Genomic DNA, 23,019 nt, shown 5'->3' with positions numbered 1-23,019 from the left:
AAGATTGGAGTTTAAAATCGTTCCCTACCATTTAAGCATTGTGTGGTACTGGATAAGTTACTTCACCTAAAAATCTGTTTCTGACTTTCAGTGCATGATAAAACCTAAGGCCATGTCATACATCATTTGTAGATATTATCATATATTATAGAACCTAACCTTCATATTTTTCACATTTTTGTAACTCTGAAATTAAAAATTGTCTTTCAATGTGTGGCATCTTAAAATCTCTGTAAACCTTTATTGCAGTACATTTCTTTAAGAGTAGAATTCCTTTTGTGGTCACTTGACAATATTATTTACCAATGGCCATTTTAAAATTGTTTGCATAATACTGGCAGGGTGAACTGCAAACCTGTGTGAGTACCATCTTGACTTTTTGTGTATGTATATTTCCATTTCTGACCTAGTTCCCACGGTAAGATGTACTTTAAAAATAATCAATTATATTTAGGGGCTGGCCCAGTGCAGTTCCCATGCTCCGCTTCAGCAGGAGCTGAAGTTCACAGGTTCGCAGGTTCAGATCCCAGGTGCAGACCTGCTCACCACTCGTCAAGCCATGTTGTGGCAGCATCCAAACTACAAAATAGAGGAAGACTATCACAGATGTCAGCTCAGCAACAAATCTTCCTCAGACAAAAAGAGGAAAAGCGGCAACAGATGTTAGCTCAGGACCAATCTTCCTCACCAAGTAAGTAAATAAATAAATATTTTTAAATTATCTCTTTCTGGTTGACAGCGTTATTTCTAGTTTTACCATTTTATGATTTATGATCTTTCATTAAATTACTGGTCTTGGATAGTGTTTTATAAAATTACTCTACTTTCTTTCAATTATTTGTGTATATATATATATGAATGCATTAGAGAAATACAAATATTTTAGGGATAAATTTATATATACGTATATATATATACACACGCACGCATCTCTAAAATTTTGGTAAAATAAATCTCGGTTAAGAAGAAAAATAGGAGGAACTCTTTCACAGAAGACTTCTTCATTTTCTTTTTTTCTTCCTTTCTTCCTTCTTTCATTAAGCCCCTACTATATTCCAAGCTTTAAGCTAAATGCTATTCTTTATTCTCTTGTAATTTTTGGCAATATACTGAGGGAGATATTGTGATGAGAATGGAAAGAAATAATGAAAATGTAGTTAAGAATTCTGAATTCTCATTTCAGTTCTCTTGTTAACTTGTTGGTAACCATGATACTACATCCATCTGGGTTTCCTTGTCTCTAAACTAAGAGACGGACTAGGCAATCTTTGAGTTTCCTTCAAGTCGCCAATCTCAATTTATCTCTCTCAAGATGTTTCAATATTTCCCTCCCTCTCATATATATATGATTGAAGATAGTGAACATTGACTGAAAACAAAAATTAAAAAATAGAATTTTCACAAAATTGAATAATTGCACAAAAAATTAAATAATTGAATTTTATAAGTTTGCAGTACTTATATATTTGCAGTATTTTATACATCTGAAATTATTAAACTTTAAAATTGCCCTAAGACCTTGGGATATCTAACATGTGTGTGTGTGTGTGTGTTTGTATGTGTGAACTATTTATACCTGATAGAAAACCATATGTGCCGTAGGCACATGTGTGACAGATAGACTTTAAAGTGCCCCCATGATTTCTGTCTCCTGATATTCATATCCTTTTATAATCCCCTCCCCATGAGTGAGTGTGGGCCCTATGACTTGCTTCTAGCTCAGAGAAAATGCCAAAGGTGATGGGATGTCACCCCTTTGTATTACGTTGTAAGAGATTCCGTCTTGCTAGCATATGACTCTGGAATCTCTCCCCATCACTGGTTGTGAGGAAGCAAGATACCAGGAGTCCTACAACTGCAGGGTAATGAATTCTGTCAACAATTCGAATGAACCAGGAAACAGACCTTTCCCCAATCGAGTCTCTAGATGACAATCTACATTTGGCCAATACCTTGATTATAGCCTTACAGAGGGTTCAACGAAGCTGTCCCCAGACCCGTGTCCCACAGAAACTTTGAGTTAAATGTGTATTGCTTTAAGCCCCTTATTTTGTCACAATTTTCCATACAATAATAGAAGTCTAATACAATGTGCATACAGCATGGACCTTTTTTAAAGAAGAGATAAAGGATCTGGGAACAAGGACAGGGGTCAGGAATGAAGGCTGAGGTTCATGGACAAAATCAAGTATTTTAGGACCAAGGTCAGAATTCAGAACAAGCAAAGATGTCTGCAGGTGGTCTCAGCTCTGACAATGGAATTATGGTCTAGAAAAAGTTAAATGCTCTCAATATAGCAAGGGGTTAGAGGATAATTTAGAAGTCCAGGTCATGCTTCATCTAAAATTTTCACAACTCTTTCTAATATAAGGAGAGATCAGAAAGGTAAACAAATGCTAGTTTGTGAAGAGTTCCAGAGCTAATGCAAAGGAAAGAGTTTAAGGTTTTTTCTCTAGTAAGTGAGGAGCATCAAAGATATAAAGGCAGAGGAGTGAAAAGACCAGATCATGGTTTTAGAAAAAGTGCAGGTAGCAAAATGAAGCATGAACTGTGGCCAGGGGGTTGTGGAACGCAAAGATGGGGATGACTGGTCAGAACAATGCCGACGTTATGGAATGCTTGGACTAAGGCAGAATTTTTTACATTTCTTGAAACAGTGTGTGTGGTCTTATCATTCTATGCCTTTATTCACACGATTCCCTCTTTCAAAACACCCTTCCTTCTTCTTCCCTTGTGAAATACTATTAAATTTTCAACCCCACAGTAAGTAACTGTTTCCTTAAATACTTTCCCACAGAACTTCACACATAAAATAGAAGAACTTTCTGTTCCTTCTGTCTTCCTAATCATAGGGCCATATAAAATCTGCGTTTTGCTTCTCAAAACTATATTACATAGGTGCTCTTAATTATAGGCTCAGCAATGCAATTCCAAGATTTGTTTAACACTAGTGAAGATTAATATCAAATTTTAAAATTATTTTTTGAAACTATCTTAAAGAAAAAGAAAAGTGTAATTTTGAAGCTTGGATATTTTAAATGCACCATGGCACAAACAAATACTAGAAAAGCCATTGCAATATAGTTGGGAGACTTTTTTCTATTCATTTTGATGTTTTAAAATTTGACATGAAATTTATTGGAATTATATGTAGTAAAAGTTATTAATGAATAAACAGGTACTTCATCTTGACTTCAGAATTATCACTACAATGTTTTGCTGGTCTGTAGTTCCCTTTTTCATTCTCACATTTAAAAATTTTGCGGTATCTGTGTCATTCAAAATGTTTTATTCTGTATTAAAACATTGGAGGATTTGCTGATTTAGTGCAAAAAGGTTTGGCCTATCAATAAATATATTAAATTTAATTTTAGTCTAATTCAAAAATGCTTATCATTTTCTATTATTTTAATAATAATGGGTTTGAACAGTAATTGGTCAATATTTTTTTACTATCATATACAACACCAGGTAACTCTAACAGAGATAAGAATGCTTTACTTTAATATGGTGTTTTAAAGTTTTCAAAGCTCTATAATAGATTATACTTTTATGGTACTGAAAGGGCAGTTGTTACTTTTATTTTATTTTATCTATTTTTAAAATATTTTATTTTTTTTTTCTGAAACACCAACTAAGGCCTACAGACTTTAACTGCTTTGTCCCGTGTCACAGAGGTAGTAAATAATGACACTGGAGCTAGAGTGTAACTCCTTTGGGTCCTAGACCTTTCCCATTATACCATGCTGCCTCCTATAACAAGATACACTTTGTGTCTCATTATTGAAGATAAAAAATGGAAATCCCCAACTAGAATCATCTGCCAAGTCAAATATTTTAAGTGAGCAACTTGGCAACATTTTCTAATAGAAACAGTTCGGAAGCGGTATCTAGGCTCCTAGGTCAACCAACAAATATGAATTTACAGCATAGAATGATTAAATTATCTTTCTATAGGGTCGTGAGCACAGACAGTAATCTAGTAATTTTTCAGCGATATTGTACAGTAAATTGGCTTTTATGAGATGGAGATGAAGATAAGTAACTATATCATTTCTCTTAGAATAATGGATTCGATGATGTGAGAAGAGAATAGAACATGTACCTTACGTAACCCTACCCCTTAGCCCCATTAACCATATCACCAGAACACAGAATAGATGGAGGGGTGGGGAAGTGTTGGGAAGATTCTGGTCACGTCTACTTTTCTGCTACAGGTGAACAATGTCAGCCTAATCAGAAGACAGAAGGAAACAATGGATTGGGAGAAAATGCTTGCTCTGCAAGGTACAGTACCAATCATAGCCATTGTCATCCTAAAATGCCACATTTACATATTGAAGTATAGTATTTATGATTATAAATGTGTGTTAATAATTTGAAAGCATTAGCACCAACTGTGGTAAGTACAGTAGTAATGACCATTATTTTCCTGCCTCACTCTGTCCCATTGCAATGTGAATACGGTGCCTCCCCCATTAAGAGGTGGAGTCTACTTTTCCACCTCTTGAATCTGAGCTTGCCCAATTTCCTTGCTTTGACCAACGGAACAGTATCAAATGTAACTTGTGCAGAGGCTTGAAGAGTGTTTGTGCATTAGGATCCAACAACTTTTGCTGCTAGGAACCATTTGCCACCATGTGAACAAGTCCAAGCAGTCCACTTCAGGAGGGTGGAAGACCTTGGGAAGAGAAGAACCACCCATCCCAGCTGTCCTAGGCATCCAAGCTGTCCCAGAGATGCCTATCATATGGTATTCAGACACGAAAATAAGGCCATTCGAAAGCTCTCAACCCAACCAACTAAGAGAACAATGAGAAATGACATATGTTTGTTTCCTTAAGCCACTGCTTTGGAGTGAATTATGATGTAGCAAAAGTTTACTGATCCACCAATCTACTTGTAAAATTTGCTACCAATATTGTATCTAATAAAAATGAAAATGTGGAGTTTAAAAATTAGAGATTTATGTGCATTACTGATATATATATTTGAGATAGATCTTCAAACAAAATATGTCAAAAACTAAATGGAGCATATTTTCCACACAAATTTTCTCATTTTTGTGCTCACTTTCTGTTTATAATTCACAGTTGTGTCATTCACCCAAGTTTAAGTTTTTAGTTATCTGTTCATTCCTCCTTCTTCCTTGTACCCAACATAGAACTCATCTCTAAGGTAATTGTGAAGATTAAATAAATTTACACACACAGGTAGACAAAAAGTTACATGACAGACCAATAAATAGAATAATAGAAGGATAGAAGGATAGACAGATGATAGATAGATGATAGATAGATAGACAGAGATAGAAGACACCTAGAGCACTACTTGGTGATACATAATAAGGGTTTATAAATGCAAATATAAAAGAATTGCTATTGTTATCTAATTAGATGCAAGTTAAAAATGTTTGCCTAGGTCTCTTTTTCTTCATTCACACTGCTTCTATCTTCAGGCTCTCAATGCCTCCTGCTTTGAATACTGCTCTAATATAAGTGGCTTTTATTCAGTCTCTTTCCTCAAATACACTCTTCATACACCTAATTCCCGTGTTCAAATAGATCTGTAGTTTCTCCTTCGCCTAAGAAAATAAAATCTCAAACTATGTTTTTTACCTTTATGTCCTTTGCAATCTAATACCAAGTTCAACCAAATTTTCTGGCCTTATTATTCTCTACTCTAAAATCTATGCTTGAGCTGCAGCCCAACTGCATTACTTTCTGTCACCTCTATCTACTACACGCATCTTGTGCCAGATTCATGCCACAATTCTGCATGAAAGATCCTCCTCACGTCTAAATTTGTCCCTATTTTTCCAGGCATGATGTATTATTTTGTGTATGTTGTTACAGACAACCACTCCCCAGAAGCTCTAGGCTTCCTTGAACAAACATAACATTATATTTGAACAGTTTTTGTAACACTTATGATTTTCTACCTTGTATTATGGTTGGTATACTCATGTATAAAAATCTCTACTAAATTTTGTGCTTCTCCAGGCTAATGTTTATATATCAATTTCTATAAGTATATCTACCCTGTATTCTACATCATCTAGAATAGTGCCTGGGATATGTTTTGACTCTTTAAAGTGGTTTTTAAATAAAAATTGTGAAAGAAATATGTGGGAAAAAATCCAAATTAAAATAATTTCTAAGTGATTTATAAATGGCCTTACAACTGACACAATTTCCATTTAATTGAAAAACAAAAAACAAAAACTCCATGATTCAAACCAACTTCCCATGGCCACAAAGTCTTCCTTCAGCATTTCCCATGTGATCAGGACAAACACGACTAATCTATGGTGAAAATTGACCCCATAAATTCAGTGATTTAATACATAAAATTAATTTCTTGTTTCCACAAAGTCCTCTGTATGTTGGGTGACTCTCCAGGGCAGTTGTCATTCATGTCATGGCTCAGTAATTTAGGCTGCTTCTTTTCACATCTCCAAAGAAGAAGAAAAGAATGGGAAAAACATACAGAGGCTTTCATTACCTTACTCACAATTATTCATTACTCACAACTCATTGGCCAGAGTTAGGCAAGTAGTACCACTCAACTACTGATAGGTTAGAGTACAATTTTCCGTGTTCCCAGGAAGGGAAAGAGAACCAGACATTCACAGGAATTATCTCCTTAAAAGATAACATTATCTATGGAGTTGGAGAAATTAAGAACCTTGATATTTTCATCTGCTTTACCATCCATTATCTGTCAAACTATCACTAATATCTTTTATATTTCTAACTTGCAAATATCTCTCAAGCATCTCTGCTTCTCTGTCTCGTAATGTTAATGGGATAGACGATAAAATACATTTTAAACTGGATTGATGAAATCATCTCAAAACTGATTATTCCAGTTACTACGGCTGCATAACCCAACACTCCAAAAGTTAATACCAGAAAACAACAACAATCTTGAGGTTTTGTGATGCTTACAAAATGTTTGAGACTGAAATTCAGTTAGTAGGCACAATGAGAACGGTTTTTCTCTGCTGAAAGACGTCTGAGAGCCATGGTTTGGAAGACTCAAATGGTGGGGAAGGAGTTGTGATTCAAGAGACTCGCCTGGATGGGGGCTAAACAACTAGGGCTGGATGCTCCACGTCCAAGCTTCTTCCTTCACTCACCTGAGCTGGGATAACTTGAAACGTGGGCAGAATTGGGATCATTGACCACAACAACTACACGTGATGTCTTGGGTTCTGAGGAGAAGCATCTGGAGAGCAAACATTTGAAGAAAGCAAGGCAGAAGCTAGAAGGGCTTCTTCTAACCTAGAACTTGGAAATCATGTAGCATCAACTGATACCTCCTTCTACTTAGTGCAAGCAAGTCACTAAGTCCAACTCAACCTCAAGGGGAGAGGAATTAAACTCTACTTCTTGACTGGGGAGTGATAAGCTCACATTAAAGAAGAAATGTGAGGAGGTAGCTATCATTTAGGCCATTTTCATCAGATCTCCACTCAAGTATCACTGCCTCGGGGAGACCACATTATTAAACTCTTTAACTCATAGAATCATGTGATTCTGTCTAACGCTTTTCAGAATTCCAATTTTAATTTGTCTGCCATTAATTCTCCAATATCTACCTTTCCCAACAAAGCTCACAGAAAACAGGAACTGGGTATTCTACCCCACTCTCCACCCCTAGATATCGGTGCTAGACTATGTTAAATCAATTTGACTATGACTGGGAACCACAGAGACACCCATATAAATGCAGTAGGTCCCCTGGAACAGTCTCTATGGGCTTACCATAAGTTCCTCCTTCATAGTCCCACTTCAACAGCTCAGCCTTTTGGATTTACTTGTAAGCTCTGCCTTGTCCCCCTGCCCTGAATCTCCAGGCAAACATGTTGGTGATTTTTTCTCTGATTTTTCTACTAACTGCATCTGGATTTTTACTTCCACAGGACCTTTTGTAAGGATATTTGTTTAAGGTTTATTTTCTATAATAAATCCTGTATTTCCATAATACTTAACAGGGACTGTTTTCCTGACTGATGGAGTATCCTTAGACTTTTACCCAGTGCTTGGCACGTAATAGGTCTTTGATATACATTTTTGAATGAATAGATAAATAAATGTCAAGGAATTTATTTTGATTTGTTCAAAAAGAGTCATGGTAGTAATAGCTTCAGACAAGAATTATCAATGGATGCTGAAACTAGAGGATGAGATGCGAGAAGTAACAGAGTATTTACATAGTCTCAGTGCGAGCCACACAAAATACTTATTCATTACAAAGTGGAAAAGATAATTTTATGATGAAGAAGGCTGACAGACATTGCCTTTATGAAGGGACTAAAGTTACCCTCAACAGTAATAGGACCAATAGTCACCATGTGCCCTGATCTGATACACAGAGAGGAAGAGAGCATCCCTTCTGGGTTATTTCTGCCAAACGTGCATATCTCAATCTAATCGTGAGAAAACATCAGGCGAATGCAAACCAGGGCACATTTTGAACAATTGTCAAGGGCGTCAAAGTCAAGGAGAGACTGAGGAGCACTCCATATTGAAAGATGACAAAGGAACATGTCAACTAAATGAAAAATGCGATCGTGAACTAGATCCTCTTACTGTAAAGGACACAACTGGAACAATTGGTGAACTCTAAATAGAGTGTGAATATTTAATGGTAATGTTACATCAGCTTTAATTTTTTAGATTTGATAGTAGAGTTGTTGTTATATAGAAGAGTGTTCTTTGTTTTCTTGGACAAATACATATTTTAGAGAAATAGGACATCACTTTGTCAACTGACTCAGAAATAGTCCCAAAAAGAAAAAAATAGAGAAATAGAAGATAGGTAGTATAGAGTAAAGGTAGTAAAGATGGTAAAATCTTAACATTTGGGGAATATTAGTGAAGGGTAAGAAGTAGTTGTTTATACAGTTATTGAAAGTTTAATCTAGTTTCGAAACTATTTAAAACGAAAACTTAAAAATAAAACAAGAGTGTTACTAAGTAATATCCCTTTACTTTTGCCCATAAAGTTTACCATTACAATTAGGTGCTAGAATTGAAATACAGGATAAGACATTACTATGATATCTCTGCAAGTGTAGGATAATCTCCGAATGTCTAAAGGATTAACCTTCCAATGATTGTCCCCACTGGAAATAGAATGTATGGATGCACTGTTTTGTTATCTCGCACTGTCCAGGATTGCTCTGACATAACCTATGCCTTTCCATCTCCCAAGTCCCTCATTCTCTGCTATGCTCCATCTGTTCTGCTCATCCATGAGGTGATTTTTCCGACATGCGTAGTCTGATGAGTGAGATTGAACGTCTTTATCTCAGAATGAATCCTCTATCTCTTCGTACCTTTAGCAATAAAGGAGGACTTTGTAGCCCAGGTGATTAGGTTTCCTACCTCAGGTAATTCATAGCTTTATCCCATTGACCAGAGAAAGTGAAAAAACAAAAATGTAGATTTAAAATAGAATTCATCATTTACTAACTGTCACATGTATGCACACAGTCAAATAGTTTATCATGTATTTTTTATTGCAATAGAACAGAAACTTCTTTAACTGACAGAGTTAAAAAATGCAGATAGTTCATCATTTTTAATTGGTTTTTTGAAATTAAAAAAATAATAATAATGTGACCACGTAGACAGTTGTGATTTGCGTGAGATGATGACATTACACTCAGGGTAAATCTGTGTGTGTTTTACAGGTCACCTGTTGAGACCTGCCAATGATGAATTTGCTCCTGGAATATACCTTCTTTGAGTTCTGCACTGTCTGGGTTTCACTTCTTGTGTGCAAGATAAGAAGAGTTTATGTCTACAGCCAAAATGATGAAACCTATTTCTGGCTGCTGTATTATCAGCATTCTCTCTCTGGATCATAGTCATTCAGTCACCATTCGGCAAACATTTATTTTATCAGGCAATGCACTAGGCTCAGAGGACAACAAACTGAGTAAAATCTTGACAAGGCCCTCTAATCGTAAATGAGTTCTGCAGCAGACACTTCTCAGTATGTGTGTACACATGCAATTACTTCCTTTCACTGCAAAAAAAATAATGCCCCGTCTCTGGCTTCATGATTAGATTTGAGTGGAAGATTTTACCCAAGCCTAACCATAGAGATTCTCTTTTAATAAATTTGGAATTAGGACTTAAAGGATCTAGTTCCATCTGACATTTTGCTTAAATTTAAGTGATATGTTCTGGAGAGGTGTGGGGAGGTTGCCTTCACCCACGTGTGTGAAGAAAGAAAAGGCATTTAACTACCAGGCAGAAGAATGAAGCTGAGAGAGAGCTGAGTAAGACACACATGAAAATGATTAAGCCTCAAAGACTAATTATATGGCTTTCTGGTGGCTTTCCAATTCCTATTTCTAGATTTTTGCGAGGCCCTGGAGTTTTGTAAAATACCACTTTATTCTTAAAATCAATCCTCCCTCTTTTTTTTTTTTAAGTAACTAAAATACTCTTAAGAAAGGCAGTCTATGGCGGACTAATAACTTCAATTATGTGACTGGGTCTGTAAAGAGAATAACACTGTATTGCTAGTTAGTACATTGGGCCAACTGCTGTATAGAAACCAAATAATGCTAAATTATACAAGATCACTTTATTTTTCTCGCACACAGAAGTCCTAGCTGATAGACTATCAATTGAGTATAGGATGCTACCTCCACAAAGTGAATCAGCAACCCAGGTTCCATCTATCTTGCCTTGTCATTCCTTAGGGTACTTCTTCCATGGCCCAACCTACAGAAAGGGAAAAGAGAAAGTAGATGTCAAGCAGCTCCCCTGAAAGGTATGATCCAGAAATTGCTCACAGAACTTCTGTTCTAATCCCGTTCCCGGAGGCGAGTCATATGGCCATGTGATAAATAGTTAAGAGTGTCACTGCCAAAGGGAAGAAGGGCACAGTGGCTGTTGGGGGCCTTTAGCAATTTCTGCTACAATAGTGCCATGGAAACATAATGGTGAAGCTACTATGTTCATTCACTCAGGACTGTAAGAAAAGGTCTCTCCTGGAGAAAGTGAGTCTCGGCTGGATCTTGAAGGATGACTTGGATGTTGTAAGGGCAAGAAAGGAAGGAGTCATTTCAGAAAGAGGAAACATACTGTGCAAAGATAAGGATTTATTATTAGAATTTCTTGTGGCTGGAGCATAGACTCTGTGATGAGGGAGTGAGGATGACATCACATGAGTCTGAAAATGAAGGCCAAACTGCAAATATTTTATATTTCTTTGTAAATAATTTGTATTTAATGCTATGGCAGCAAGAATCATCAACTTTTCGTTAGCAGAGTGGTGATCTAATTAGATTTGTTTTCAGAAAGGTGACTGGCAGCCTGTGAAGAGTAAAGAGGAGTGAGTATGATACTGGTGGTACATGGGAATCAGATCACAGAGACAAATGGCATAATCAATATTTCTACAGGCACCTAGTAACCTAAAATTTATCTGAAAGTTCCCAATTTCCCTTTTATCAATGCATTTCTCAGAAGGATGACTTCCTTGTGTGGAGATTTTTTCCCCCTAAATTTCCTATTCCTCTGATTGCCTTCTCTATGCAGCATTCTAGATTTTTCTCCCATCAAAAAATGCTTATATTTCCTCAGAGTGTTACTAAGAAGAATTTAGGGAAATTAATGAAGTAATCTGTAACATTTTAGCAAATCCTACTGGTTGAATGTAATAAATTCATGCAGTTGCTAGAGTAGCATAATTTGCTTTCTTTCTCAGGTTTAGAACAAATATTAAAAATCAACCTACCAAACATTGTAGTTTCTAGCAACTTAACTAAAAACATAACATCTGATAATGGGTGGAAATTAGAACTCAATCTTTCTGATTCTTTTTCATTGATCTTTGCGCTCATCTAATCCTCTCTTCCCCACCCCACCCCATTCTTTGAGGATCCCCTTTGTGTCCATCACTGTTCCAGGCACTGGGGTGACAGCTGTGATGAAGAAAGACAAAATCCCTTCAGTTACAGAGCTCGCTTTTGCCCCACTATGGTTCCAGCGTACCATGGTACCAGTATTGGTGAGTTAGAGGGACATCATTAACATATTTGTTCCCAGTAGTAATTGAGAATATTATACAAAAGACAAAACAAATGGTTTCATCACAGAATTCACTCTTTATTCATAGATTTAAAACATATATATATTTTTCCATGCCTATAATGTACTAAGCAGTCTGCTGGCCTCTGAGATTGTAATCATAAACAACACATTGTCCTTGCCCTTATGAAACTTCAAGTCTGTTGGCTCCTAACAATAATGGGGAAAAAAATCTTTAAAAGTGAACAAGGAACCAAAATACATATTTATACTAACATGGCAGAAACATACATTCAATCCATTGCCAAACACTCTAATTTCTCCCAGTTTGGAAGGCAAAGTGAATAAATGAGAAATTTTCAGTGATCACTGATTCATTCATATGTGTCTCCATTTATTCAACAGCTAATTATAGAGTGGAACTGCACAGCAGGCTCCAGGAATACCATGATTAAGAAAATAGGCCAAAAATAAAACCAAACCTTGTGGTCATAGAGCTTACATTCTAGTGGACATCTATCCTCAAAGGCATGTTTTGAGAACTTTACAATCTTGTCCTGTCCCTTGCTACAGGTGTATATAGATTTCTTGTGAATTTCACCTTGTTTCCATATGAAAGACACCATCAGGACTAACAGCTGTTTCTTCCATGTTTCTGTCATATTTATTCTGTTGCTTCTTTAGCAGCTGGAGTGATCTCGTTGAATACAAAGTCACATCATGTCATTCCTCAGTCTAAACCCTCGTTGGATTCCCATTTCACTCAGAGGAAAAGCCAGTATTCGGACAATGTCCTCTAAAGCTCCGTGTGAACTAATTTCCTGTCACCTCTCTGATTTCATCTCCTAATTTCCTCCTTGTCCACTTTTCTCCAGCCACATTGCCCTTCTTGCAATTCTTCAATCTTATTCCAATTTAGATCCTTGGAATTTATTCTTTTCCATTCCCAGACATCACTTGTCCCAGATAGCTGCGTGGCTAACTCTCTCATGCCATAAAATTTTTAATTTAAACGCCATCATCTCAATGTAGTGTCCGTAGTCACCCTCTCTAAAATTGCAATTGCCTTCCACTTTTAATTTCACTTACCATAATTTATATTTTGATTTTCCAATGATTTAGAAGAACTTCTATGTCTTAATTATCTCTCTCTCCCCACTAGATTTTAGACTCTATGTGGTGAGGGGTTTTTCTCTATTATTTATGTGGGTATTTGTTTTCTATTTCTACGTAACAATTTACCACAATTACCACAATTTTAGGGCAACACTATCTGTTATCTCACAGCTCTATAATTCAGAAGTCTCGGTGGATATGGTTGGGTTCTCTGCTGAGGGTCTTAGGAAACCTAAATCAAGGCATCAGTCAATCAGGCAGGCTCTTATCTGAAGGATCTGGGGGCTATGTGCTTCCAAGGTCACTCGGATTGTTGACAAAATTCAGTTCCGTGCAGTCATAGGACTGAAGACTCTATTTTCTTGCTGGCTGTCAACAGAGCCAATCTCAGCTTCTAGAGTCTGCCCACATTCCTTGACATGTGACCCCCTCCATCTCCAAGCCAGCAAAGGTATGTCAAATCCTCCTCATGCTTAGAATATCTCTGGCTTCTGCTTCTGCTACCAGCTGGATAAAACCATGTCTTTAAGATCTCATGTAATTAGTTAAACCCATCCAGATAACTTGCTTTTTGTCATATAATGTAACATAATCATGTGAATGATACCTTCTCATATTCACAGCTTTTCCTGCACTCAAAATAGAGGGGATTATATCAGGTCAAGTCATTGGAGGTAATCTGAGAATTATGCCTACCAGAATTCATATATCCCAAGTTCCAAGAAGATTTCCTGGAACATTTAGTGAATGAAGCAAAATGAATAAATAAGTGAATGAGTGAATGAATGAATGAATGACTATTGCTACAGTATCACGTGCCTATACAGGGAACTCCAGTAGATTCTGCCTGCCCTGTCTGCCTAGCACAATAGCAATCATTGTTTAGCTGGGGCTAGCACACATGCTCAGGGTTGTACCTGGACGAGACACACAGTGGCACAGTTACCCTTAACTCTCAAATCTCATGAATATATCTTGAGAATCTCCTTACTCAGCCTTTACTCCAGTAGACCAGCCCCCTTAGAGACTAAGAGGGGAAGCCATTCACATGGACCCATCACCTTCTAATCTTATCATTCCCCTTCCAGCTCTCTTCTTCCTTCCCTCCATACAGGAAATCCTTTTCTAGCTGGGCTCTGATCTTCTTTATGGGGTTACTCCCAGTCCTTTGCAAAGCCTTTAACTGTTTTCCTTCTCTTCAAAATCTGTATCTTTAAAACACAAAAGTCAAGAAGAGACCACATGAGAGGAAGGGAAGAGGGAGTAGGAATGGAAGCTACCAAGGAGGAATTGAAAATATGGGAAGAAAATAACATTAGTTAATATTTCCAACATATTATTCCCCACTACATTTTAAACTCTTATTTCATTTTATTATCATGATATGTTTATATGTCTGTCTCTCCCTCTTATATTGTGAAATCCTTAAGGGCAGAAATAGAGATCATTGATTTATCTCTTTATTTTCATTTCCTGGTACAATTGATAGCAGTTGCCCAATAACTGTTTGCTGAATAAATGAAAGATGAATGCATGAATTAAAAAGATAAAATATACTATGAATATGTTTGTTATTCAATCTAATATAAAAATATGCAGCCCAACAAAAGATACCCAGCTTTCAAATATCTAGGCAGATAGAGTTATTCAGAAGGGAATTTCAGATAATTTTTGCCAAACAACAGAGTAGAAAGCTTAAAGAAATATTGCTGATAAACGTTGTCTTTTCTACTAATGCAGTTTTGAATATAATCAAAATATTTAAGCACTGTTTTACTATACATTTTCATGTGCCATTTACCAATATGAATCAGATTATTAAATGCAAACATTCTTTCTTGGATTTCAAGTGCATATATAATACACGCCAAAAGTTGCAAATCTGTCTTGGTTGTTTTTTGATATCTGCTAGAGGATGTTCACATTAAGATAAATGGATTGTCATGTTTTGAGAACTGTTTAGTTTCACTTTTAGGGGACCATCTGTTCTCTGATGAATGGTGCTGTGTATAAGAGTGGGCATGTTGATTTAGCTCTTTTTTAAATAAATGCCATAGCTAATTACTTTTTTAAGAATGCAATTCTTAACCCCTCTAACGTTCATAGTCTCCTTTGAAAATAAGTATGTAATAAGCTTTCATGCCAACATAAAGTTTTCTCTTAGGATGCAGATACATTCATCAAAAACTGTAGAAAAAAATAATTTGATAGGTTGGACTTTATGGACCCTCGACTGAATAATTCCCTCCCCTATCTGAGAAATTCACTCCTTGAATGAGCACACAGCTTGAATCATACTCACTGAACAGTCAAGGGGGAAGGAGGGCGAGCCCATCTTGCCTTGAACCAACCTTATTCATCTTTGAGATGACAGGTATCCCAATATTACCACGTGCACATTTGTTTGAACGTTCCTACTCTGCGTTATCATAAAAAGAAAAGTAACACAAATAAAATTTAAAGCACAAAATTAGCACATAATTATCCACATGATTTGTAGAATTGGTGGGTACTAGTTAATTTAATGTTTTGAGCATTATTCAAACCATTCAAATTATAATCCATAGTTGTACAATCAAAAGCAAAATCATTAAGTACTTTCAGTTGTGATTTGAATTAGAAATGATCAAGGAGGGGTGGGCCCTGTAGTATAGCAGTTAAGTTTGGTGCACTCTGTTTCAGTGGCCCAGGTTCACAGGTTCAGATTCTGGGCCCAGACCTACACCATTCATCAGCCATGCTGTGGTGGTGACCCACATATGAAGTGGAAGACGATTGGCACAGATGTTATCTCAGGGATAATCTTCCTCAGGCAAAAAAAGTAAAGGATTGGCATCAGATGTTAGCTCATGGCTGATCTTCCTCAACGAAAAAAAGAAAATAAAAAAAAGAAATGATCAAGGAACCTACTTATGGTATATGGTATAACACGTAAAATATTCACTCAAGCTCAGGTTTATGGGGCTGTAGATAGGATGGAGAGAGAAGGTGAACTAAAATTGGGCTTATGGGCACTCATTCTTAATTCCAGAAAATCTGCTCTGTTTTCAGTTTTACAGAATATATTTTTGCCTGTTTGCATCCACTGAAACAGTTCCATAGCTAAAGTAGTGGGAAAACCAGTGCCTCAGATAAATCTGCCTTCTGGACATTTTTCTACTTTGACACATCAACATGATTGCAGAAAATCTTTTTCTATGCAAAATAACATTTATACTTGTCAGAAGAGACCAAGTAAAGGCTGGCGACTATTTCTTACTTATCTAAATGGAGAGAGAGAAGAGACAACCAGCTTCTTGCTTCACATCTGCTCATCTGACACTGACTGTTTCTTACAGGACACGCCAATGACCAGCTTTCTGCAATCTTAGTCCTCAAGAATGTGACCAATATTCCTTCTTGTTGCAATCTCTGACCCTGCATGAGGAAGCTTGAGAATATATTTTAGAAGAGAGGAATTTTTCTACTTAACGTTTCCCAAATTTTCATGAAGACTGCTTTCTTCACATAGCACTGACTTATTTGACCAGTCGTTGCTTTCTGTACTAAACCAAAGAAAAACACTTTAGTTAACTAGAGTAAAAGGGAATTTATTGGTAGGATGTCAGGTGATTCATAGACGTAAAGCAAGTGCTGAAGAAACAGACTTCATAAAGGGAGAGCAGCTTCCTGAACCTGGGTAGCAGAAAGTACAGAAATATCTCTCTAGGTCATCCCTATTGGGTCAAATCATTTGTAAACTCATTCTTTCCTCCTGGTGCACTGGAGTAAGTTCTCTGTTCCCATCATAAGTCAAACGTCCCATTTGCACTCTGGAAATCATCTCCTCTCACCTTCTCCATGACTGAACTCTTACCAACCACTTTACAGTCTCCTGAGTATTTCTCCCCTAATTTCTACCTTTGTCCACAGTGCCTTCAGCATACAAGCATGCCTTTGGATAGCCATAAAATTTTTTTTTTTTGTCATCATTATGCCAGCAGCTACCACTTTCTTATTATCCTTCACACCAACACTTCTTAAAGGGCGTGGCTAATTGTTGTTGCTTATATTTCCTCACTAGGTATTGTCTCTGCAACCTACTCCCTTGTTTCTGGACCAAACACTGAAGAAACCACTTTTGTCGAGAACTACCATTAGGCCCTAGCCTTGTAAAATCTGATGGTCACCTCGCTGATTTTGCCTTACTTGCCCTTTGAGCAGCATTTAAACTGGTTGGCCATGCCCTCTTTCTAGAAGCATATTTTCTTTTATCAGTCACAAGAAATATTCTTCCTAACTCACTGGCTAGTTTTTTTCAAGCTCATGTGCTGGCTTGTCATCTTCTCCTTGACTCCTAAGTGTGGAAGTACCTCCTGGACTTTGTCCTTGTCACCTCTTCACTATCTGCACACCCTCCTCCCATCACCTCATTCACTTCTTTCATCGGTTATTACAGTTGTCAACAAATCCCAAAAATCTCTTTGCAAACCTGTCTTCTCCTCAGCTTTAGATACTTACATCCAGTTGTCTACTTGGCGTCTTCACATGCATGACCAATAAGCATCTAAAACTTACCATGTGAAAAACAGAATGCTTAAACTACTTCCATTCCCAAGCAGAACTTTCTTCAGTCTCCTCCACCTCAGTAAACCACATCACTATATAACCACTTGACCAAGCCAAAAACCTAGAACATACATATAATTCACTAGCAGATAGTGTTGATTATGCTTCTAAAATGTATATAAAATCCATCCACTTTTTTTAGTCTGTACTAAAGCCGCCAGACCAAACCATCCTCATTTCTCACTTGGACTATCATCATAACCTCCTAAATAGTTTTTCATTTTGTACCTTAACAGTTCCTTTCTCTTCACAATAGAAAGAAAAAGGACAATTTAGAAATATTATGTGTAGTATCACTCTGTCGTTTAAAACCCTCCAATGACTCCGCGTTATATTTGGAATAAAATCATATATTTGTTCTGCTTTGCTGTGTGATATAATCCTGCTACTCCTGACCTTATTGCATACTAGCTACCCCTTGCTAGCCCCATTAGTCATTTTTACATTGATTGTACTAAATAGTATTTCTCCATTCCTTGGGAAACTCGGTTTGTACATGGATGGTTCCTTCTTGTGATTATTTATTTAAATTCATATCTTTATATAACTGTCTGCCAATGAACAAGTCTGAAGTCTCGGACTTATCACACACACACACAAAGGTTGATTTCCCACTCATATACAGTTCAATTTCACTCAATGAGTATGTGGGGTGTGTGTGTGTGTGTGTGTGTGTGCAGTGGGGAAGCTTTCTCTGTGCCATGAAGTTTTCAGGGGATTTTTCCATTTAGCGGTTCCAACATATTATAGGGCCTAGAGATACCCCTTTGAAGCCTCTGCATCTGGCCTATATCACCTTTCGTGAAGAGAGCTTATGGAGAATTGCATAGGATCCTTTTATGGGTCTGGTCTGAAGTAGCTTTCATCAATTTCTCTCTATGTTCCATAGGCCAGAACTCAGTCATATGGTCACATTAAAGACAAGACAGACTGGGAAATGTGACTTACTGGTTTCCCCAGCAAGAAAGGGAAAACATGAAGATTCGTGATTCCTAGCAGTCTTTGGCACACCACTTAACCAAGTAGTTACCCAGTAACTTTTTTTCATATTATCTAATTTTAATTATGTACAAAGCAATTTTTATTACATTATATTTATTGGTTTATTAATATTCCTTTAGTCATGTATTTATTAATTAATATCCTTGTTGTTTCCCTTCAGGGGAATGTACGCTTAATAATGACAAGGACTTAGTCTGTTTTGTTACTTGCTATGCTTTAGTTTGTAGATCCAATTCATGATTGGTACATATTAAGAACTTAGTAAATATTTTTTACAAGTTTAAAGGCTCTTGCACAGTGTATGCCCAAGATTGAAACAGTATTAACTCATTTGACAAATTCAGGAAGACCGTGTCTTAAGAGAGACAAATACAATAGGATTTGTTTCCTTCATCTACTTTTAGTAATTTAGCAAGAAGTAGGCTCACAGCCAACTAAGCAGTTCTGATTGAGTTAATTGGAAGAATAGGCCAATACCAGAGGCTGAATTCTGGAGAGCCTCCTATTTCTATAATGGACATTATTTCCACTCCGGGAGCTTCCATTGTTACACAGTTATTCTCTGCCGGCCTTTCCCTAAGATATGTAGATCATCTCAGGGTTGAGGTCTTTCTCTGCCATAACACTGTCCATGGCCTGTGCCTAGCTACTGCCAATGCAGGCACAATTCTCTTCGGGCTAACGAGAATGTAAGGGACCATGTATTTTACTCTACTAATTCTCTTTGTAGGTTTTTGGCCAATACATTCTTGGTTTTTCAAATTTGTATTGTGAAGTGTCAGTGTCTGGGAACTCTATATATGATAGTATCCAGTGAAAAAGGAGTAAGTCACTAGACCAACTCTGAGTATACTGAACAGAAAAAAAGGAGATGGAATTTAAACAAAAAAGAATGTAAGAGATACTATGTGCACTTTTCTTCTCAAGAAGTTAAAATCTATATAGAAGAATGTCATTATGTACAAGTCAAAAGAAAATGCTATGTATCTTACTGAATACTTAATCTTGAAATTATACCATATGGAAAAATAAGTAATAATAAGTAAATAAGTATTTAATAAGTAAATAAAGACATGTTGTTATGTACATATACCAAGAGTTCAAGATAGTTTATACTAAAAAATGCAATACAGATACATCTTTATATCCAGATTTTTCTTTAAAAGTTCTTGTATTTTCCTTCACAGTCCTAATCTGGATAGTCAATATTTTTCAATGAAGTATGGCTTTGGGGAGTTATTTCAATTGTAATCTCCCTGGGATTTCAAAAGCTTTGCATTCTCTCCCTAGTAATTGGCATGCATAAAAGCTATTTAGTGGTTTTATTTACTGGTGGATTTTGCTTCATTCCATAGGACAACCTTTAAAGCAAGGTGATCCAATGAAGTTATTCTTCAATTTTTCTCCATTATTTTTCACAATTTTATAACCTTAGTAAAGACTTTTTTTCACTTGGATTCAGTGTCAAATAAATACATTTGTAAAATGATATTAATTAATTCATCTTACAAACATCATTTTTTCTATTCTCAAAAAGCATTCATTAAAGACAGTGCATTACTAGGTTGTAGGTACTACTCGTTTTCTTAAGCATACAGTGATGAGTAACACATAGTGTCTGAACTCACAGTTCACAGTTTTGTCAGAAAGCCAAATAAATAAGCCAAAGTTGAAGTCCTCAAAAAGTATAAGGGAAGCTCGTGTGGGTTATCAGGACATCTGTCTAGTTTAGCGAGAAAAGTCAGCTTACACAGTCTAGAATAAGTAATGCTTGAGTTAAACCCTGCCTGATGAGCAGGAATTCAGAGGGCAAAATTGGGAAATGAATTATAGAGTTGGAAAAAGGAAGTGATTTGTGAAGTAGAATAATAAATTCAGGTATGGCAAATAGTTGAATATGTCAGCGGAGAAAATTGAGTTACATAAGAAGAAAGAGCTAAGCAGGGTTAGATCATAAAGGGTCTTATATTCTATGTTAAGGAATTTGGTTTTTGTCTTCTATGCAAAGGAATTTGGAGTTTGCTAAATTCCTAAATTTCTAAAGAAATTCATGTATCAGAATTACATAATCAGATTTGAGTATTAGAAATATAACTATTAAGGATTGAAAGAGGGAGCCTAACAACAGATGGAGACCAGTTAAGATGATTTATGGCTGTGATGGTTCTGTAACATCGTGGATTACACCTCTGCCTTTAATTCTAAAACATAGCAACAAATAATTTCTAAAACTAATAAAAATGAAAAAACAATAATCAAAATAAAATAAATATCTCAATGGATCAGAAATGAAAACTATCCAGCAATTCCACTCCTGGGTAATTATTCAAAGGAAACTAAATTACTACTTCAAAGAGAAATCCGCACCCCATGTTCATTGAAGCATTGTTTACAATAGCCAAGGTATGGAAACAATCCGTGTCCATCAGTAGATGAACAGATAAAGAAAGCATGAGATACACAGATATATCTATGTGCGAATACTATTTAGCCATAAAAAAGGAAATCCTGCCATTTGTGACTATGTGGATGGACCTTCAAGGCTTTATACTAAGTGACAGAGAAAGATAAATACTGTATGATCTCACTTATATGTGGACTCTAAAAAGAAAAACAAAACCTTATAGAAAAAAAAGATCACTTTTGTGGTTATCAGAGGTGGGGATAGCAGAATTAGATGAAGGTGGTCAAAAGGTGGAAACTTCCAGTTATGAAATAAGTGAGTCTTGATGTAATGTACAAAATCATGATTACAGTCAACATTGCCGTATGGTATATTTGAAAGTTGATAAGAAGATAAATCCTAAAAGTTCTCATCACAAGGAAAAACCGTTTTTTTTTCTTTTTTTTATTTGTATCTATATGAGATGATGGATGTTACCTGAACTTATTATGGTAATCATTTCACAATACATGTAAGTCAAGTTATTATGCTGTAAAAAAAGAAGAAGAAGAAAGAAAAAGAAATAGAAAACAGAAAAGGAAAATAAACAAGATAAACACCAGGGAAGGTAAGTAGGAATTTTTATATTGACAGGGCCATTAAGTTCCCAGCGTAATGAACGAGAAAGTTCTCCAGCAAAGCACATCATCACAAGTTTTCAGAACATTATGAATAAATGATATATTCCAGAAGTTTTGAAAGCGGAAACATTGCATACATAACAAAGCATCAACTGAAATGTCATCAAACACCTAAAAAGCAACACTAGAAATTAAAGACAATGAAGCGTTGTTTTAAACATTAAAGAAAAATAATTTTCAACTCAGAAGGCTTGGTGAATCTATCAGTCAAGCTTCGGTGTAAAATTAAGACATTTCCAATCATTTAACGCCCCTTTTATTAGGATGCTGCTGGAGGATGTGTTCATAAAATGAAGAAAGGAAGAGAGAAAGACAAAAACCAACGGTCCAAGAATCAGGAAATGGAATATAAGAGAAAAGGAAAGAGAATACCTATGAAGACAGAGAAAAGTAGAAGTAAGGAGCCAGTTAGCTAACATGACTCAAGCAAAGGAGTCCAGCCCAGGGAGACATACCCATTAGAAACATAGATCTGATAGATTACCTAACATTTTTGATCATACGAGAAGAGTTTTATAGCTCCAAAAGATAACAGAATGATAACTGGGGACAGATTTAGCATACATCTGATTAGTTCTAGAGTGAGAGAATGGGGGGAGACCGGAAAGAAAGGAATATTTAAAGAGATCATAGCCTAAAATTATCTGAATCAAAGGAACAAATGAGTACTCATTTGGAAATCAAACATCAAATTCTGGGTAGAATAAATAAAAACAAATATATACTTAGACATGTCATAGTGAAACTTCAGAACTTCAAAGATAAAGAGAAAAATCTTCAAAAGAAGAAAAGGCAGTTAATTTACACAAGGATTTAAATTAAGCTGACAGCAAGAATAGGTGCCAAAAGGAATTCTTTATGATAATTTTTTAGCCCAAGATTGTGAAAGTTGGGAGGAGGAAACAATCAGAAGTCTACCTATCAGCCCACCTGGATCCATTGTCACTGTCTCCTTACTTCGGTTGCTCACTTTCTCTAGAAGGTTGTGCAAGAATTTGCCCAAGGTGGTCAGGGAAGGGATGCTTTGGTGAGAGGAGTAGATTGGACCTAAAGAGAAATCTCTCTTCAACGTATCCCACATCTGTGACCCCTGAACGTCTGTTCTAGGCTGGTTCCCTTGTCGCTGTTTCCTAGGACCTAATCAGCTCTA

At 36.3% G+C, this 23,019-nt stretch overlaps 1 protein-coding gene across 1 annotated transcript in view; it reads left to right on the top strand.

The window, feature by feature from the left end:
• The first annotated feature begins 9,281 nt into the window (after positions 1–9,281).
• Positions 9,282–23,019, top strand: part of LOC111773404 (uncharacterized) — a 74,539-nt gene continuing 60,801 nt past the window's right edge. Inside the window, exons 1-3 of the mRNA XM_070267596.1 lie at positions 9,282–9,378; positions 11,939–12,039; positions 13,476–13,626. Coding sequence (XP_070123697.1) covers positions 9,282–9,378; positions 11,939–12,039; positions 13,476–13,626 — 349 coding nt within the window. The remainder of the gene's footprint in view (positions 9,379–11,938; positions 12,040–13,475; positions 13,627–23,019) is intronic.

Source organism: Equus caballus, chromosome 5 (assembly GCF_041296265.1).
Source record: "Equus caballus isolate H_3958 breed thoroughbred chromosome 5, TB-T2T, whole genome shotgun sequence".
NCBI classification, from domain to species: Eukaryota; Metazoa; Chordata; class Mammalia; order Perissodactyla; family Equidae; genus Equus; species Equus caballus.
The sequence above is the reverse complement of the archived record's forward strand: the minus strand, read 5'-3'. Positions and strand labels throughout refer to the sequence as shown.